This window comes from Lontra canadensis, unplaced genomic scaffold, assembly GCF_010015895.1.
Source record: "Lontra canadensis isolate GAN:19392208 unplaced genomic scaffold, GSC_riverotter_1.0 scaffold109, whole genome shotgun sequence".
Taxonomy (NCBI): domain Eukaryota; kingdom Metazoa; phylum Chordata; class Mammalia; order Carnivora; family Mustelidae; genus Lontra; species Lontra canadensis.
In genome coordinates this window covers 467,015-481,940 of record NW_022631103.1, presented here as the reverse complement: position 1 = coordinate 481,940, position 14,926 = coordinate 467,015, and the positions used below count along the sequence as shown (strand labels likewise).

Genomic DNA, 14,926 nt, shown 5'->3' with positions numbered 1-14,926 from the left:
AGTTGTAAAAAAGTACATTGTGACTTTACCATAAATCTGGAATTTTTATATAACCTTTATTAAGTTCTTCAAATGTTAACATTTTATCACATTTTCTTTATTATTCTCTTTTTGTATGTACACATACATCTGTGGTGTTCATGTGTATATAAATTTGTGTCTGTTTTGTTACTGCTTTTTCTGAACTGTTGGAGAATAAATTGTGGACATGATGCCCCTTTACCCTTAAATACTTCGATGTGTGTTTCCTAAAAATGAAGATATTTCTAACCTTTGCATGTTATCAAAATGAGGAAATTAACATTGATCCAGTATTAAAGTCCTTTGAAGCCAAGAAGTAAAGTAAAACAGGAACAAAAATGCCTGTTTCAAGATCTAACCCAGGAGCCCATGTCTCAGTTATTTGTCGGGTCACTCTCAGTCTTTCATGACTTCGACATTTTTGAAGAATACAGGCCTAGTTATTTTTTGAGTGTTCCTCATATTGGGTTTCCTCATGGCTAGATTCAGGTTTTGCATATCTGGCAGGATGACCACACAAGTGATGTTGTGCCTTCATGGTGCACTACTTCAGTGTGCATATGCTCTTCATCTCATTACTGATGGTAGAGACCCTTGCTTCTCTCCCAGCCCCCAGAGGAAGCTCTTAGCTCTTCAGTTGCTTAGTTTTTGGCTTATGAATAGCAGAAATTCATTTCATACTGCTCTGAAGGCTGAAGTCCAAGATCAGAGGATCCACATGGTCAGGTTCTAGTGAGGGTCCCCTTCCGGGTCATAGGCTGCTGCTGAACTCATTGTGTCCTCACCTGCTGGAGAGCAGGGAGAGGGCGCAGCTTTCTTGTGACTCCTAGAAAGGCAACCATTTGGAAGCTTGTAGTTTTAGTAGCTACTAGGTGCATTCAGTGATTTCATCTATGATTTGATCTATTAACTCCTGTAGAAATTAATGATAGGTATTTTGTAGTAATGGCATAGTATGTCATCTGGTTGAATTTTATTTTTGTATGCCCTAATTCTACTTTGATCCTAAGTTATTAAATTTAAACATTTAACAAGTAAACATTTTTTAAAGAATACTAAAATCTTTACTCTTATTAGAGTTCCTTTAGGTAAAACTGTTTTGTTTACAGAACTTAGTAATTTTGTGTATTTCTGAATAGTATTATATTTTAAAAGCTGAATTTCCCCCATACATTATGATTCTAAACCTATTTCATCCCCCCCACCTTTTACCTCCAGTTTATGTTGTTGTCTACTTTGTTTTTAGTTTTTCACCACCTTTCTATTTTTTGTCTTATTTTCATCCCAGTTTAACCACAAACCTAAAAAAAAAAAAAGTGTCACCATTCCTTTAGCTCTCATATGGGATTGAAAATCACTTTCTTCTGTATACTTTTATCATTTCTGCTTTATATTTATGGTGTTTTCTTTAACTGAGGCGAAAAGTAATTTTTTAATGGAATGATTTTATTTTGGAATGATTAAATTATAGAGTGAATTGTGAAAATATTTAGGTTTCAAAGAAACCAGAGTAGGTATTAGGCAGTTTGGGGGAGAGGCCCAGGTCGCTTTATAACAAATTACTATGGTAAGAACTTATGGAAAGCCTAGCTGTTACCCTATTGATGGTTGAAACTTTGTTTGAATCAAGTATTTTTTCACTTACCAACACATACTAAATACCTGCTTTGTGTTGGGCACCAGGTTCTGGAGATAGAGAGGCAGTCAAAACCAAACAGGGTCCATGTCTTCATGGATCTTGGTCTAGTGGCAGCACACATAACATATATCACTAATAAGTGTAAAGTCTGTGAGCAGTGCTATGAAAGAGAAGTTCAGGATGGTAAGAGTATAAAATAATGCAAGGAATTCAGTATAGTTTAGGAGTTCCAGAAAGGCTTTTCTGAAAGAGTTATGGATGCACAGCAGTTACATAAAGAAGGTAGATGGGTGAAATCGGGAATAGTGGTATCTCCCTGGCAGTGGATAGAAGTAGATAGATTTGAGAGAAATGTAGGGAGTCTCATCACCAGGTCTTGGAGGGGAGAATGGTAGAATAGGGTTTTAAGAATGAGTCCTTGATTTCTGCCCTTCACTGGGTTGGAGATCACCTGAGAGGAAAGATCCTAGCAGCGAGGTTTAAGAAGCTTCAGTATTTGATGGTCAGGAAGAAGCGGTGTACCAGAAGAGACAGAACAGCCGGAGCTGCAGGAGGAGCACAGGAAGGTGTGCCCTCCTGGGAGTGAGGCCTGTGAGCTAGCATTTCAAGAAGAGGGAGTGGCAGAGGGACAGATTCTACTGAGAAGGAAGAGTGGGACTGAAACTGCTCATTGGATTTAATGACTTAGTGGTGGCCTGAACAACAGCCGCTGTGGGAGAGTAGGGACTCTGGAAGGGTCAGGGAAGAGTCAGTGTGAGGAGATGGAGAAGCAATACGGAGAACTCCTTGGGGAAACCTCTCCCTTCTGAAAGCAGGGGGAGGTGGTGTGCTCTATCATAGAGATTGAAGATTTCAAGAGATTGAAGAAAGAGGTGGGCTGGCCTCTGTGAGAGCTGGGGATGCCGCCATGACGAGAGGTTGGAGGATCTGAGATAGTCTGGCAGAAGATGTGACTATGAGAAAGAGATGGGGAATCCACACTCAGTGTTCACAGCTCCCATTGGGGCAGCATCTGTTCTGTGCCCAAGTGAGACATTTTACAGTAGTCACTAATGTGTGTATTTGTTTTCTTACCATAATCCCTTTTTGTCAGAAGAATGATGAAAATGGAAACTGCTCAGGGGAAGGAATTGAATTCCCTACAACCAATTTGTATGAACTGGAAAGCCGCGTTTTGACTGATCACTGGTCCATCCCTTACAAGCGAGAAGAATCACTAGGCAAATGTCTGTTGGCGTCTACCTATTTGGCCAGACTTGGTAAGTCCTTACGCTCCAGGACACAGAAGGAGGGGACTGTTTGTTTGATAGGAGCCCTGACGTTAAACTTCACTCTTGTATAATCACCCCTCTGTATGATTTTTCTTTTAAGATTTTATTTATTTATTTGACAGAGAGAGAGAAATCACAAGTAGCCAGAGAGAGAGGGCTCTGTATGATATTTGATCGTTTATTCTCCTAGTCTTGGTGTAGCCCCTGTGGAATAAAAGCTTTGAATTCAGCCAGCTGTTTTCTTCTAGCTCCAACAAAGGATGAGAGTCTTTAAAATAGAATTTTTTTTTTTTTAAGATACTGAGAGAGATCACAAGTAGGCAGAGAGGAAGGCAGGGGTGGGGGGAAGCAGGCTCCCCACTGAGCAGAGAGCCTGATGTGGGGCTTGATCCCAGGACTCTGAGATCATGACCTGAGCTAAAGGCAGAGGCTTAACCCACTGAGCCACCCAGGCACCCCAAGAGTCTTTAAAATATAATTGAAAAGCTTTATAGAAATTGAAATGAACATTTTCCGCAAAAGCTTGGAGAACTTTAAGGTTCAATTCAGTGGCTTTTTATTCTTTAGGAAAAGAAAATAGTATTTATTTAGTGAACATTTTGTGCATATTAAATGTTTGGCACTGTCTTAAGAGCTTTATAAATCTTCAAGTAACAGAGTAATAAAATATCTCCACGTTGGAAAATGGGTATCAGTATAAGGAAGCTTCTAGACTCTAAATACATTGAAGAAAAAGTAATTTATGGGACGCCTGGGTGGCTCAGTTGGTTAAGCAGCTGCCTTCGGCTCAGGTCATGATCCCAGAGTCCTGGGATCGAGTCCCACATCGGGCTCCTTGCTCGGCGGGGAGCCTGCTTCTCCCTCTGCCTCTGCTGCCACTCGGCCTGCCTGTGCTCGCTCGCTCTCTCTGGCAAATAAATAAATAAAATCTTTAAGAAAAAAAGTAATTTATTTTTCATATTCAGTTAATAAAATCAGATGACTTGGTCCACTGTTTTGTGATTTTTTTCCCCCTCATTAAAATTGTGCATAGTTTACCACCATGATTAAATATGAGGCACATCAAAAGGAAATATTTTGACTGGGATCAAATTTAATTCTCACGGCTTTGTATGGCACCTTAGGACTGGCTTTTCGGCAGCAGCATTCATTGTGTACCTGTTGGGAGGTAGGTACTACGCTACACAGTGGGTCTGAAAAAAAATGTGTCCAGCAGTATTCCCGATGACAAGCAAAATACATTATTAAGATTTTTTTACACAGCGTATTCCAAATGGTAATTTTACAGTGGATTCATTCATTCACTTGGCAAATACTAATCACCTGTTGTGTGCCAGGCGCAACTCTGCGCATTTAATAACACGGAGTCCCTCGGTTTGTCTTAGGGAAGAAGAGTGATTTTGGTATCTGTTGAGAATAATTTGTGTTTTTATAGAGCTGTTTAGGAAAACAACAGCTATTAAGAGGCTGCTGTTGGTGTTAAGGCCGATTGTTTGAAGTTACTCTGACAATGGAAACCTACGTTCAACCATTTCACTTCTAGTTATTTATTATACTGTTAACAAATGTATATGAATTAATAAATATGTGAATATATTGGGCTCTTACAAATACATTAATACTGTGGTTGTCAGTGTGTTCCTTCATCAGAATATATATATTCTGCTTTTAATAATCCCGTAAGAATCAGGGTTTCCATAAATAATTCCATACAAATGAATTTGGAATTGATATATATGATTTCTGCAAACTGCCTAAAATCGTAGTAAGGCATGTTGTTTCATTTATTTTACTAAGGTCTTTCCGAGTCGGATGAGAATTGTAAAAGATTTATGGATAGGTGTATGCCTGAAGCCTTTAAAAAGGTAAGGAAAAATGCGCTAGTCTGATTTTTTGGATGGGGGTGAGAATGAGCGGGCTTTTTGTTTTCGCTTTAGTTTTTTGTGTGGGGCCAATTTACGAGTCTTGTTCAACGGAGGAATCCCCTACTCAGAACAAAGTCACTCCGAATTTGGGGCTTATGAATGATTTATTTGTTTGTGCATGTCTTTGGACGGCTGTAACATTTCCTTCCTTCTCTTTAATTGCCAAAGGATAGGTTAGGCTTACCTATACTAGGAAATGATGCCATACTAATCTAAGGCTTGTGGTATTTAGAAAGATAATATTTCTTTATCAAAATACAAGCCATTTGTACTGATTGTTGTACTGAGACAGAAGAGGAATTTGAATAGTACAAAGTTTTACTGGGTTGAGTATGTTCCATGGCAAAATGGCAGGTGTGTGGCAGCTTCTGTGGCAGAGCAAGAGTCATGCGCTTCCTCCCCTTCTGGTCACATCGCTTATAAAGTGATTTTTCTTAACAGGGAGAATAGGAGATCACAGGACTTGTGTTTCAGAAAGCAGTCTAACTCAGCATGATTCCCTTTTCAGGACATGAGTCCTGAATTCCCAAAAGAGTAGGGACAGTGTCATAGACACTGTCGTTTTCCCCAGTGTGTAGCCAGTGCCTACCTCCAAGAGAAAGCTTAGTAAGTCTTTGCTGAATGAATGAGTCTCCCCGCTGTCTTGTCCTTCTGGATTTTGACATCCATTTTTGTCCCATAGGCAAGGAAGTCACTAGATCTACAGATGGGTGAAGACTGTATTTATCTTGAACCCAGCAAAATAAACTGTTCATTTGTAAACTATTATTCCCATCTACATCTTGATAGAATCTCCCTTGATTCAAGGCATACAAAATAACAAAATTAATTCTAGGAACAAAAACAGCTGCATCTTTGAAAAAAGTGTGAAATTCTTAAAAATTGTCATTTGGGCAGAGATTACATGAAATCAAGACTTATGTTCATTTTGGGTGAATTCATCTACCGATTTATCATTTTAAATTATTTTAAGTTTTTACAAATTCTGTTAAGAATTACAGTAATTTTTTTAAAAATAGCTGAATTTTTGTAATGTCACATACTGTGACACATTATGTTATATGCATAAATTTACAGAGAAAGAAAATGCAGCTTTATTTAGAGCCATGGAGAAGGATTTATCAGTATAAAGACCTTTAGGTTGATGAGCTCCAGATCCAGACAGCCCTGTGTCAACACAGGTCACCGACAAGTTACATATTTGGAGTATATGACTGTAACTCGGTGCAGAAACACTTCAGAAAACAGTTTTATATTATGTCCTCAGTTGTTTGTAATAGTGTAATAAATGGTCCAGCGGTTGGTTGCTCAGTTGTGGTTTTTTTTTGTGGAACTACGAGCACAAAGGTACCCTCTGTTACATTGTTCAGTGTCATTTATGTAAAACTGTGTATGTTAAATTCTCTTTACAGTTTAGAGCTATTAAAAAGGTTCTCCTTCACATCAGTAAAGCATACTTTTAAAACATTAAACCAGAATTTAATTTACAGAATTCTGTGTGCCTTTAGACTCGGCTACCAGAAAGCTCAGTAGTGTTTTATATAACTGGTATCATTTCCCTTAGCTGTGTTTCCTGGTGTGATTACCATCTCTCTACCCTCTTTCTTGACTTTTCTCACAAGACAACCTCGAATGTTTGATTAGAAGGAAGGGTGTAAGTAATAAGCAACTGTATGAATAAGGTGCACCAAAGGGGCTCTTGTCATGTCTGCCTTCTTTACCTTTTACCTTGAGGCTGGCCTGGATCCCATATTGTGTGTTCAAGCAGGGAAGTAGATCTAGGTCTGGCATACTTTAACCCCTGCATACTTAAACCTTGAGCACAACTTCCCCCCAAAGGGCTGCCTGGCTTTCACCCCTCTTCTGCAAGGTAGGTAGACTTCCCTTTCCACATTCAAAACTGAACAGATGAGATTGCAATAGAGGGAGTGGTGCTAAATCCACATACATTTTATTTTGTAGTCCATGACCCTTCTCAAATGCTAATCAGCTTCATTTTGCTTTTTTATTTAAGTGGAGAAAGAAGGTATCAGCAGGCAAAAAATTCTTGCCCAAAAAATAGTAACTCATTGGTTTATATGAAGTCAGTCTTATGACTATTACTCGTGTGACCAAATAGTTCAGCTAATTGGTATTTAGAAATCTGGAACTGGGGTTTTTCTCTGCATCTAAAGAAGTTTGGGCTCTTCAAGCTGCTCTTATTAAGGGGTTCTCATTGTGACCAAGGTGGAATTTTTATTGCATAGTATTTTCCTTCTAAAGGGAAATCTTACAAAAACATGAAACCACCATACCAGTTTGCCATTATTTTATTAAGTGATTCCCTTTGATTTCTCATTCCCTATTCCAGCAAGTTGTTCCTGCCTTAGATTTCCCCAAGGACTAGACTGATGATTGGAGAAATCCACTGGTGGTTATTCTATATTCATCTATGTGCCTTTTCCCTCCTTTTTAATGAATCTAAGATGCTGAGTGTAAGATGCAACATTGCTATATATTTTGTTTTATATTAAAGAAAAATAGCTGCAAAATGTTACAGTGCCTTATCCCTTTGGACTTTTAGATTTACTTAAACATTTTTTTTAATTGAATGTCCTTCTGTACATATCAAAAAGGAAATTATAAGTGAAAGAAAATTTCTAGTAAAGTATTTCTAAAATTTCCTTCACAGAGTCCCATTGCCATCTGGTCAGCAGGTGGAAAGATGCAGTCCTGTTTCTGAGATATTAAAAATACAACAAGAATATGTTCAAATCATGAAATATAGCACACACCTCTTAGAGTCTAAGAATATTGGTTAATACTGACAGCCAAAATATAGTAATAATAATACCTTACTATTTATAAAACACTTTCACTTTTGTTTTATCTTTTGATACTCATCACACCTTTGTGAAGTGGATAGGAGTTTTGCTTCTTTAGACATGAGACAGCTGGGCCCCTGGGAACTTTGGTAATTTTTGTCCAAGGCCATACAGCTATAAAACAGTAGTAGCTCCAGGATTTGGCCTCAGATTCTTACTTGCTCAGGTTCTTACTTGCTCTACACCATTTGACCTCCCCAAGTAATAAGGAAAAGTAGAGAAACAAAGGAAATTTTTCTCTTAAACCAAGTGTTTCAGTTGAATTAAGGAAATTAACATTGAAAAACAAAACTCATGTTGACTCTGAAATCATTGAGCGAGTAGATGGGCTGCAGGTTGTAGGACTTTTAAAGCAAGTCATCTGCTTAAAAGTGATACTATGGAAATCATCTCTTGATTATTCAAGATTGAACTGATAAACATTAGACTTCTGCTTTTCAAGTTAGACTCTAAAGCTAGCCCTTTGTTTCTGTAGCTCCTGACTTCAAGTGCTGTTCACAAATGGGGTACTGAAATTCATGAAGGAATCTACAACATGTTGATGCTATTAATAGAACTGGTTGCAGAGAGAATTAAACAAGATCCGATTCCCACTGGTCTCCTGGGTGTGCTTACAATGGTACAGTATCTCTAAAATATGAAGTACTCTGTGTTTTGATTTTGTTTAAAATACCAACTGTCCTATAACTTGTAATTAATAAAGAGTGATAATGATACTGTAAAATATATTAACTTAGCTGTTAGGGACCTTGCTTTTTTATTTTAAAAACAGAGCAGTCATTCATTCTGTGTTCCCAGTTTTAACAAAATACCTTTCTAATTTTAATAGCTTTCTCAGCTCGTAGAATAATTAAATTGCTTTCCCTCATGTCTTCCTGATTATTCACATCATAAATGCTTTCACAGGGGTGCTCCTGTGGTTTGGTTTTTGGCCTTTTTCCCTGACTAGTCCCAGTAGCTGTGTGAAGAAGGGGCCTTTACGGCCCTGCTGGCCGGCCGTACCTGTGCCAGCTCCAGGATACCTGGCTGCGCGCCCTGTTTTCCCTCCCAGTGGCCACTGGACAGGAGGGGAGAGCTCTGCCTCACCCATCCGCTTCTCTGCACTAGCTCGGGAATTCACGCTGTTGGGATATTTCTAAGATTCCATTACCGAAGGAGTCCAAGGCTATATTTTTCTTCTTTTCTAATGCTAATATTTGTTGCTATAGAAATAGATAATAATAGTGCTTCTCTGTTCTCTTTGAATCTAGGCTTTCAATCCTGATAATGAATACCATTTTAAAAACAGAATGAAAGTGTCTCAGAGGAATTGGACAGAAGTGTTTGGGGAGGGAAATATGTTTGCTGTTTCACCTGTGTCTACTTTCCAAAAGGTAAACATGATCTTGTTTCATCATTTTATAAAGAAATGTATTAAAAAAGATTTTATGTGCCACAAAAATTTACGTGGAAGGATTAAAACAGTCTGTGAAAAATGACAGATATTCCATATGGCTCATAAAATTGCTTAACTTTTTTTTTCAGATATTACGTATTTTTCCACAGCCATTAACGAGCATCATAAATAATTTATAGATTTGAAATGATGTTTAGCGAAATGCGGAATGACCGCATGACATCAGTGCCCTATTTTTTGAATTGTCAGAACCCCAATTTAATGGGTGTCCCAGTTTCTCAGAGATGTTTGAGAAGCTAGAGCATTTGAAACCGTTTGAAGTGGCTAATTATGCCTAGAAAAAATAATCTACAAGGTAGTCTTATGTATCATTTTCTTTTAAACTCCAGAAGCATTAAAGCTTTGGGGTTTCTTTTCCAAGCCAAGAACCAGTTATCTTGATTTTATATTTAAAGGCCTACAGTGTACCCAGTAACATTATACCCACAAGGAGTACATTATCTAAACATCTGTTGGTCGAACTCTGGTTTTTGAGGAACCGTTCAAAGGAGTCAATCAAGTAGATAGAAAACTTGACCACTGCTTTAGTCGAAGCAGAAGTTTGGTTCAGCAGTCATATAAAGAGTAGTAAGCCATGGCTCCTAACTTAGAGCTAGCAGAGGAAATTTGAAAACCAAAACTTAAGGTACCACGGACAGTACATGCAGTCATTGTAATGCGGACTGCAGGAGGGGGTGGTCCCTGCTGTCTGGGAGGGTCAGGCAGTCCTCCCGGAGGAGGGATGAGGCCGAGTGGAAAGGGCAGTGAGTATACACTCTAGCATTTGATCTCCACAACAACTCCATGATCGGGGTACTATTTCTGACCCCATTTCATGGACAAGAAACTGAGGCACACAGGAGTTGAGTCCTTGCCCAAGTCCACAAACCTCATCACAGGAAGAACCCACATAATCCAGCCTCATCGTCTGCGTCTGTAACTGTATACAGTCTTTCCTCCCAAAATATTCAAACCTCGTCTGCAGTTGTGTTGTGAAGGTTGGATGACAACGGTCTACGTGACCACTAACCCCAGGGGTTCACTATCGTAAGCACTCAGCAGATGTTCCTTAGCTTCCCCTCAGTCTCCGCACGTGGCATCCAGGACCAGAAAGGGTCATTCTGTGCATTTTCTCTCAGTACTGCACAGCAGTTCTCCCTCCTGCAAAGGCCTGAGATCATCCCCTTTCTTCTTGTCTTCTGATGCATTTTCCTCAAGGTTTCTGTCCTTTGTTTGGTGTCTGCAGTCTTTTCCTCTCTGTTGGAGCATTCCTGTTATGTACATCATGCTCTAGTCTTTCCCATCTTTAAACATTCTGCCTTTGATCCCACGTCCCTGTCTAGCTTCAGCATCATTCGCTGCCCTCCATACCCCTACCGGAGAAGATTCCACTTTTCTCCCCTCCCACTTGTTCTTTTACTGGTTATCGTGGAACTGTAACTTATGTAAATGAAATCAAAATTTCATGAATATCTTTGTCCTCCTCTGAGCAGCACGTAAAGACCTTGGAATGTTTCATGTGCTCATTCCCCACCTGACTGATTTACTCTGTCCCCTTGTTTTTACCATGCAGTGTCTTAGTCCTCTCCTGTCTTGCTTTACCCTCAAACAGATACCATCATTATTTTCTTATATGGTGTTTTAACTTAGCCATATGTATGTACTGAATCACTGAGTACCATTCCTTCTCTCTCTATTCACTGGGATCATTTTTCTTCTTTCTGGAGTGCATCCTCCCAAGTATCTTGGTGGTTAAGTCTGTGTTTTTGATGGCCTGAACTTTATTTGATTTCCCATGCCTCAAAGAATATTTTCACTGGGTTTTTAATTCTAAATTGACTGCTACACTTTCAGAATGTCAGAGGTACTATGTCAGTGTCTTCTGGCTTTGATTGCTGTTGAGAAGTTGGTGGTTGGTCTGACTTGGTTTTGTAAGAAGTTCATTTGCTTTTGGAGATACCCTCTTTCTCTTTGATGTTTGGCAGTTTGACTCTCCTGTGATTGTGCGCTTCTAAATCTAAGGACTAATATCTTATATCAATTCTGGAAAATTCTCAGCCATTATCATGCCTCTTCCCCACTAGTCAGTCTTTCCTCTTCAGAACTTCAAGTGGATACATGTTAAACCTTTGCACCTGTCCTCCATGACCCTTAACCTCTGTCATATTTCCCATTTTCCTGTGTCCTTGTGCTGTAGGTTGTGATCATTTCTTTCAGATTTGGGATTTAGTTCCCTAATCATGGTTCTGTCCATATAAGTATGCTGTCTAACCTGTCCTGTTTGTTAAAAGTCTTCAATTTCAGTATCTTTTCTTCATTTATATAAATTCTATTTGATTCTCCTTTGACTTTGTTTACTCATTTTTATTATCTCATGTTCCTGCCTCATGTTTTCATTCTCCTGTGTGTTTGTGTTCTGGGTCTGATATCTACAACTCTGATTCTGCTGGCTTTTACTAACTTTAACTTGTTTTATGTTCTGTATGTGTATATATATAAAAAAAATTACATGTTTGTGTTTGTTTTTCTGTGAAGTTGTATTTCCTGAAATTAAATCTGGAAGTATTGTTTGAAGCCTGGATTGAAAGTTCCTTCCTTTCAAAGAGGGTTTACCTCTACTTCCTCCAGGTGCCTGGGAGCACAAATCTGGGACCACTTGAGAATAAATTTTCAGCTTAAGGTATTTCAGACCATAAAGTCAGTGTGAATTTTTTTTTTAAGATTTATTTATTTATTCTTGGGGCGCCTGGGTGGCTCAGTGGGTTGAAGCCTTTGCCTTCGGCTTGGGTCATGATCCCGGGGTCCTGGGAACGAGCCCCGCATCGGGCTCTCTGCTCCACGGGGAGCCTGCTTCCTCCTCTCTCTCTCTGCCTGCCTCTCTGCCTACTTGTGATCTCTGTCTGTCAAGTAAATAAATAAAATCTTAAAAAAAAAAAGATTTATTTATTTATTCTAGAAATGGAAAGAGAGGGATTATGAGTGGGGGCAGGGGAAGAGGGAGAGAAAAATCTTAAGCAGACTCCACACTGAGTGCAGAACCTGACCTAGAGCTTGATTTCACCACCCTGAGATCATGACCTGAGCCAAGACCAAAAGTTGGCTGGCCAATCTTCTGAGCTGCCCAGCGCCCCAAAGTCAGTGTGAATTTCAGAAGTGAAGCCGTGTGAGGCAAGACAATGGTTATAGACTCTTAAGAGTTTTTTTCCTCCCCTCCATCCAGGATCAGAGTCAAGGTAGGCAGGCTTCCCTGTTGTTCTCCCTTTCTTGCAGATGATTTCTTTCAGTTCACCTTACACTGAGGTGGTAGCCCTTTGAGCTCCAGCTTTATGTGACTCTCTCCTCTTGGTTTCCCAGCCCCTTGTTGGCTGTGAAGATGGAGGCCAGACCTCACCGGGGTTCCACAGCCTGCACCGTGAAGGCTGGCCTCAGAGTCTGCTTACCTCACACGATTTCTGCTTTCTCTTTGTTTTCAGTTTCTGAGCACTTTGTGCCAACTCAGCTGTATGTTTTAAAAGATTTGTTTAGTGTTTTTGTCCTGTGGTGTTAGTGCTCTTCTGTTAGAGAGGTGTTTAGTTATTAGAGGTTAACTAGACTGAAGTCTCCATGATCTCCTCAGGGTGTGACAGTCTGTGTTCTTTTTCTGCCATTTCCCTGAAACTGCTCTCGGTAAGGCACCGACAGCCTCCACATGTCCAGAGCCACAGGAAATGTCTCTTGACCCCCATCAACAGGGATGGTCACTGTCAGTTCCTGTCTCCCCCAAATCAGTTTTTCTGTAGTCTCTTGCTTCTCTGCCTAATCCCTAAGTCATCACATTGCCTTCCGTGATTCCTTCACCTTGATTCAGCTTTGACCCAGAGACGCCTTTTCTTTATTCAATATTCTTTCCCTAAGAACTGTCTTCCATTTTCATGGCTGTAAATGCCATCTTTATGCTCATGGCCCTTCAGTTTATGTCTCTGTGACCCAAACATCTTCTCTGAGCACACCAGACTTGAAGAACCAACTGTTTTCCTTTTGGTTGCTACCCAGACGTCTCAAACTTAGTGTGCCTGAGACGCGCAGGAGTCTGCCACGATTTATCCCTTATGACCCACCTCCAACTGTAAACACGTCCTTGGAGTTCATCTCAAAGGTGTTCAGTTCTCTCTGTCTCTGCTGCTACTGTCCTACTGGTGACACCATCACATCTCACCTAGTTACTGCGCTGGTCTTCCAACTGCGCCTCTCCCTTCGACTCACCTTCATGCATTCCGTTCCATCCACCACACAACTGCGAGATTGGTCATCTTACAACATAAAAGGTGTCACTATCTGGTTTAAACACTTTTGTTGCTTTCCTTCTAATCCCAGTTGGCACGTTTCCATGTGATCTGAGTTTGCCTCCCTTGAGAGCTCCACCCGAGCCACTCTTCCCAGCTCAGTGTGTCCCACCTGGGAGAGTCCCTCCCAGTTCGTCTTCACGACCTTCCCCAAACTGGACCTTTGCCATTTTGGCCTCTCTGCCTTGACTCTTTGAACGGCTAAATCGCTGTCATCCTATAGGATCCAGCTCAAAGACCTCTTCTCCAGAGAGGGTTTCCATGACCACCGCTCTGAGCAGAGTAGGCTCCTTCCATTTCTCATTTGAGGACCGTTTTGTGGTTTTTCCTTTTGTGGGATTGAGCCCAGACTGAATTCTGTGACGTATGTGGTGGTTTACTTGTTTTTGTAGACACTGCTACAGTATGAGCTCTGTGAGAGCAGGGACCACATCTTTTCACAGTCACTGCTCCCCCATGAAGGTATCCAGCCCCTGGAGCAGTGAAGGCTTCGAAAAGGAAAGCAAGGAGGGAAAGCGGGAAAAAGAAAGCACATGCTCCAGGGTACCTATTAATGGGACAGCTGGGAATGAAACTTAACCTTACTTTATTCGGGATCTACTACTCCTTAGGTTAGGAATTCTTCATGTCTAAAGTGTAACTTTCTTTGAGAATTTAATTCAAGTTATCCAGCACCTTGGAGAGCTTGACAGCTGCTCTGAGCGATGCAGAAAGGCACGAACACGCCATGCTCTAGCAATGCCATCCCCCAGCCCAGACGCGCAGCCCCGTTCTCCCCCCACAGTCATGTACAGCAATGGCCTGGACGTCCATGGAGAAACCTGTAGAAAAGCCTTTTGGAATGTTTTTGACATCTTCATATTTTATTTTCTCCCAACATTTGACAAAGGTTAAAAGAAATGGGGGTTAATGGGGGGAAGTTCTCATCTTGCCATCTCAATTTCTGTTTTCTTTTCTCACAGGAACCTCATGGATGGGTTGTGGATTTGGTAAATAAGGTATACAACTTTCATTAATACAGTCATGTTTTCCTTCTTCTAACTAGATTACCTGGAGTTTGGTATTTTAAGTAAATGACAGCTAGAGATAGTCATAGGAACTTCTTTTCATAAGGAGGTAGATTCTGTAGTTCCTCCTCTTTTCCATACGTGCTGTTTATACGGATGCATGTAAGCTGTAGGACTCAGCAGGCTCCCTACAGGCTATCCTAGGACAATCTTTGTGGTGACTCCCTCAAGATCAGTATTACCTAGGGCATGTTGATTGGGTAGAATGGTATCCTTCGTTTTTTGCTTAAATTATTGATATACACCATTTAAAAATTAATTTGTGCCCTTTTTCCCCCTCAGTTTGGAGAATTAGGTGGATTTGCAGCAATCCAAGCCAAGCTTCATTCAGAAGATATAGAACTTGGGGTAAGTTAATGTGCCCAGAGTGGAAGTTCGCTTT

General features: G+C 40.3%; 1 protein-coding gene across 3 annotated transcripts in view; it reads left to right on the top strand.

Moving 5' to 3' along the window:
* The window catches only part of USP24 (ubiquitin specific peptidase 24), a 134,185-nt gene that overhangs the window by 26,178 nt on the left and 93,081 nt on the right, over positions 1–14,926 (top strand). For 2 of the 3 annotated variants that reach the window (XM_032839733.1, XM_032839731.1), the window contains exons 2-7: positions 2,754–2,919; positions 4,729–4,796; positions 8,196–8,339; positions 8,971–9,093; positions 14,440–14,475; positions 14,827–14,892. In XM_032839733.1, the coding sequence (XP_032695624.1) occupies positions 2,754–2,919; positions 4,729–4,796; positions 8,196–8,339; positions 8,971–9,093; positions 14,440–14,475; positions 14,827–14,892 (603 nt within the window). The remainder of the gene's footprint in view (positions 1–2,753; positions 2,920–4,728; positions 4,797–8,195; positions 8,340–8,970; positions 9,094–14,439; positions 14,476–14,826; positions 14,893–14,926) is intronic. The other variant, XM_032839732.1, reaches the window with a different exon arrangement.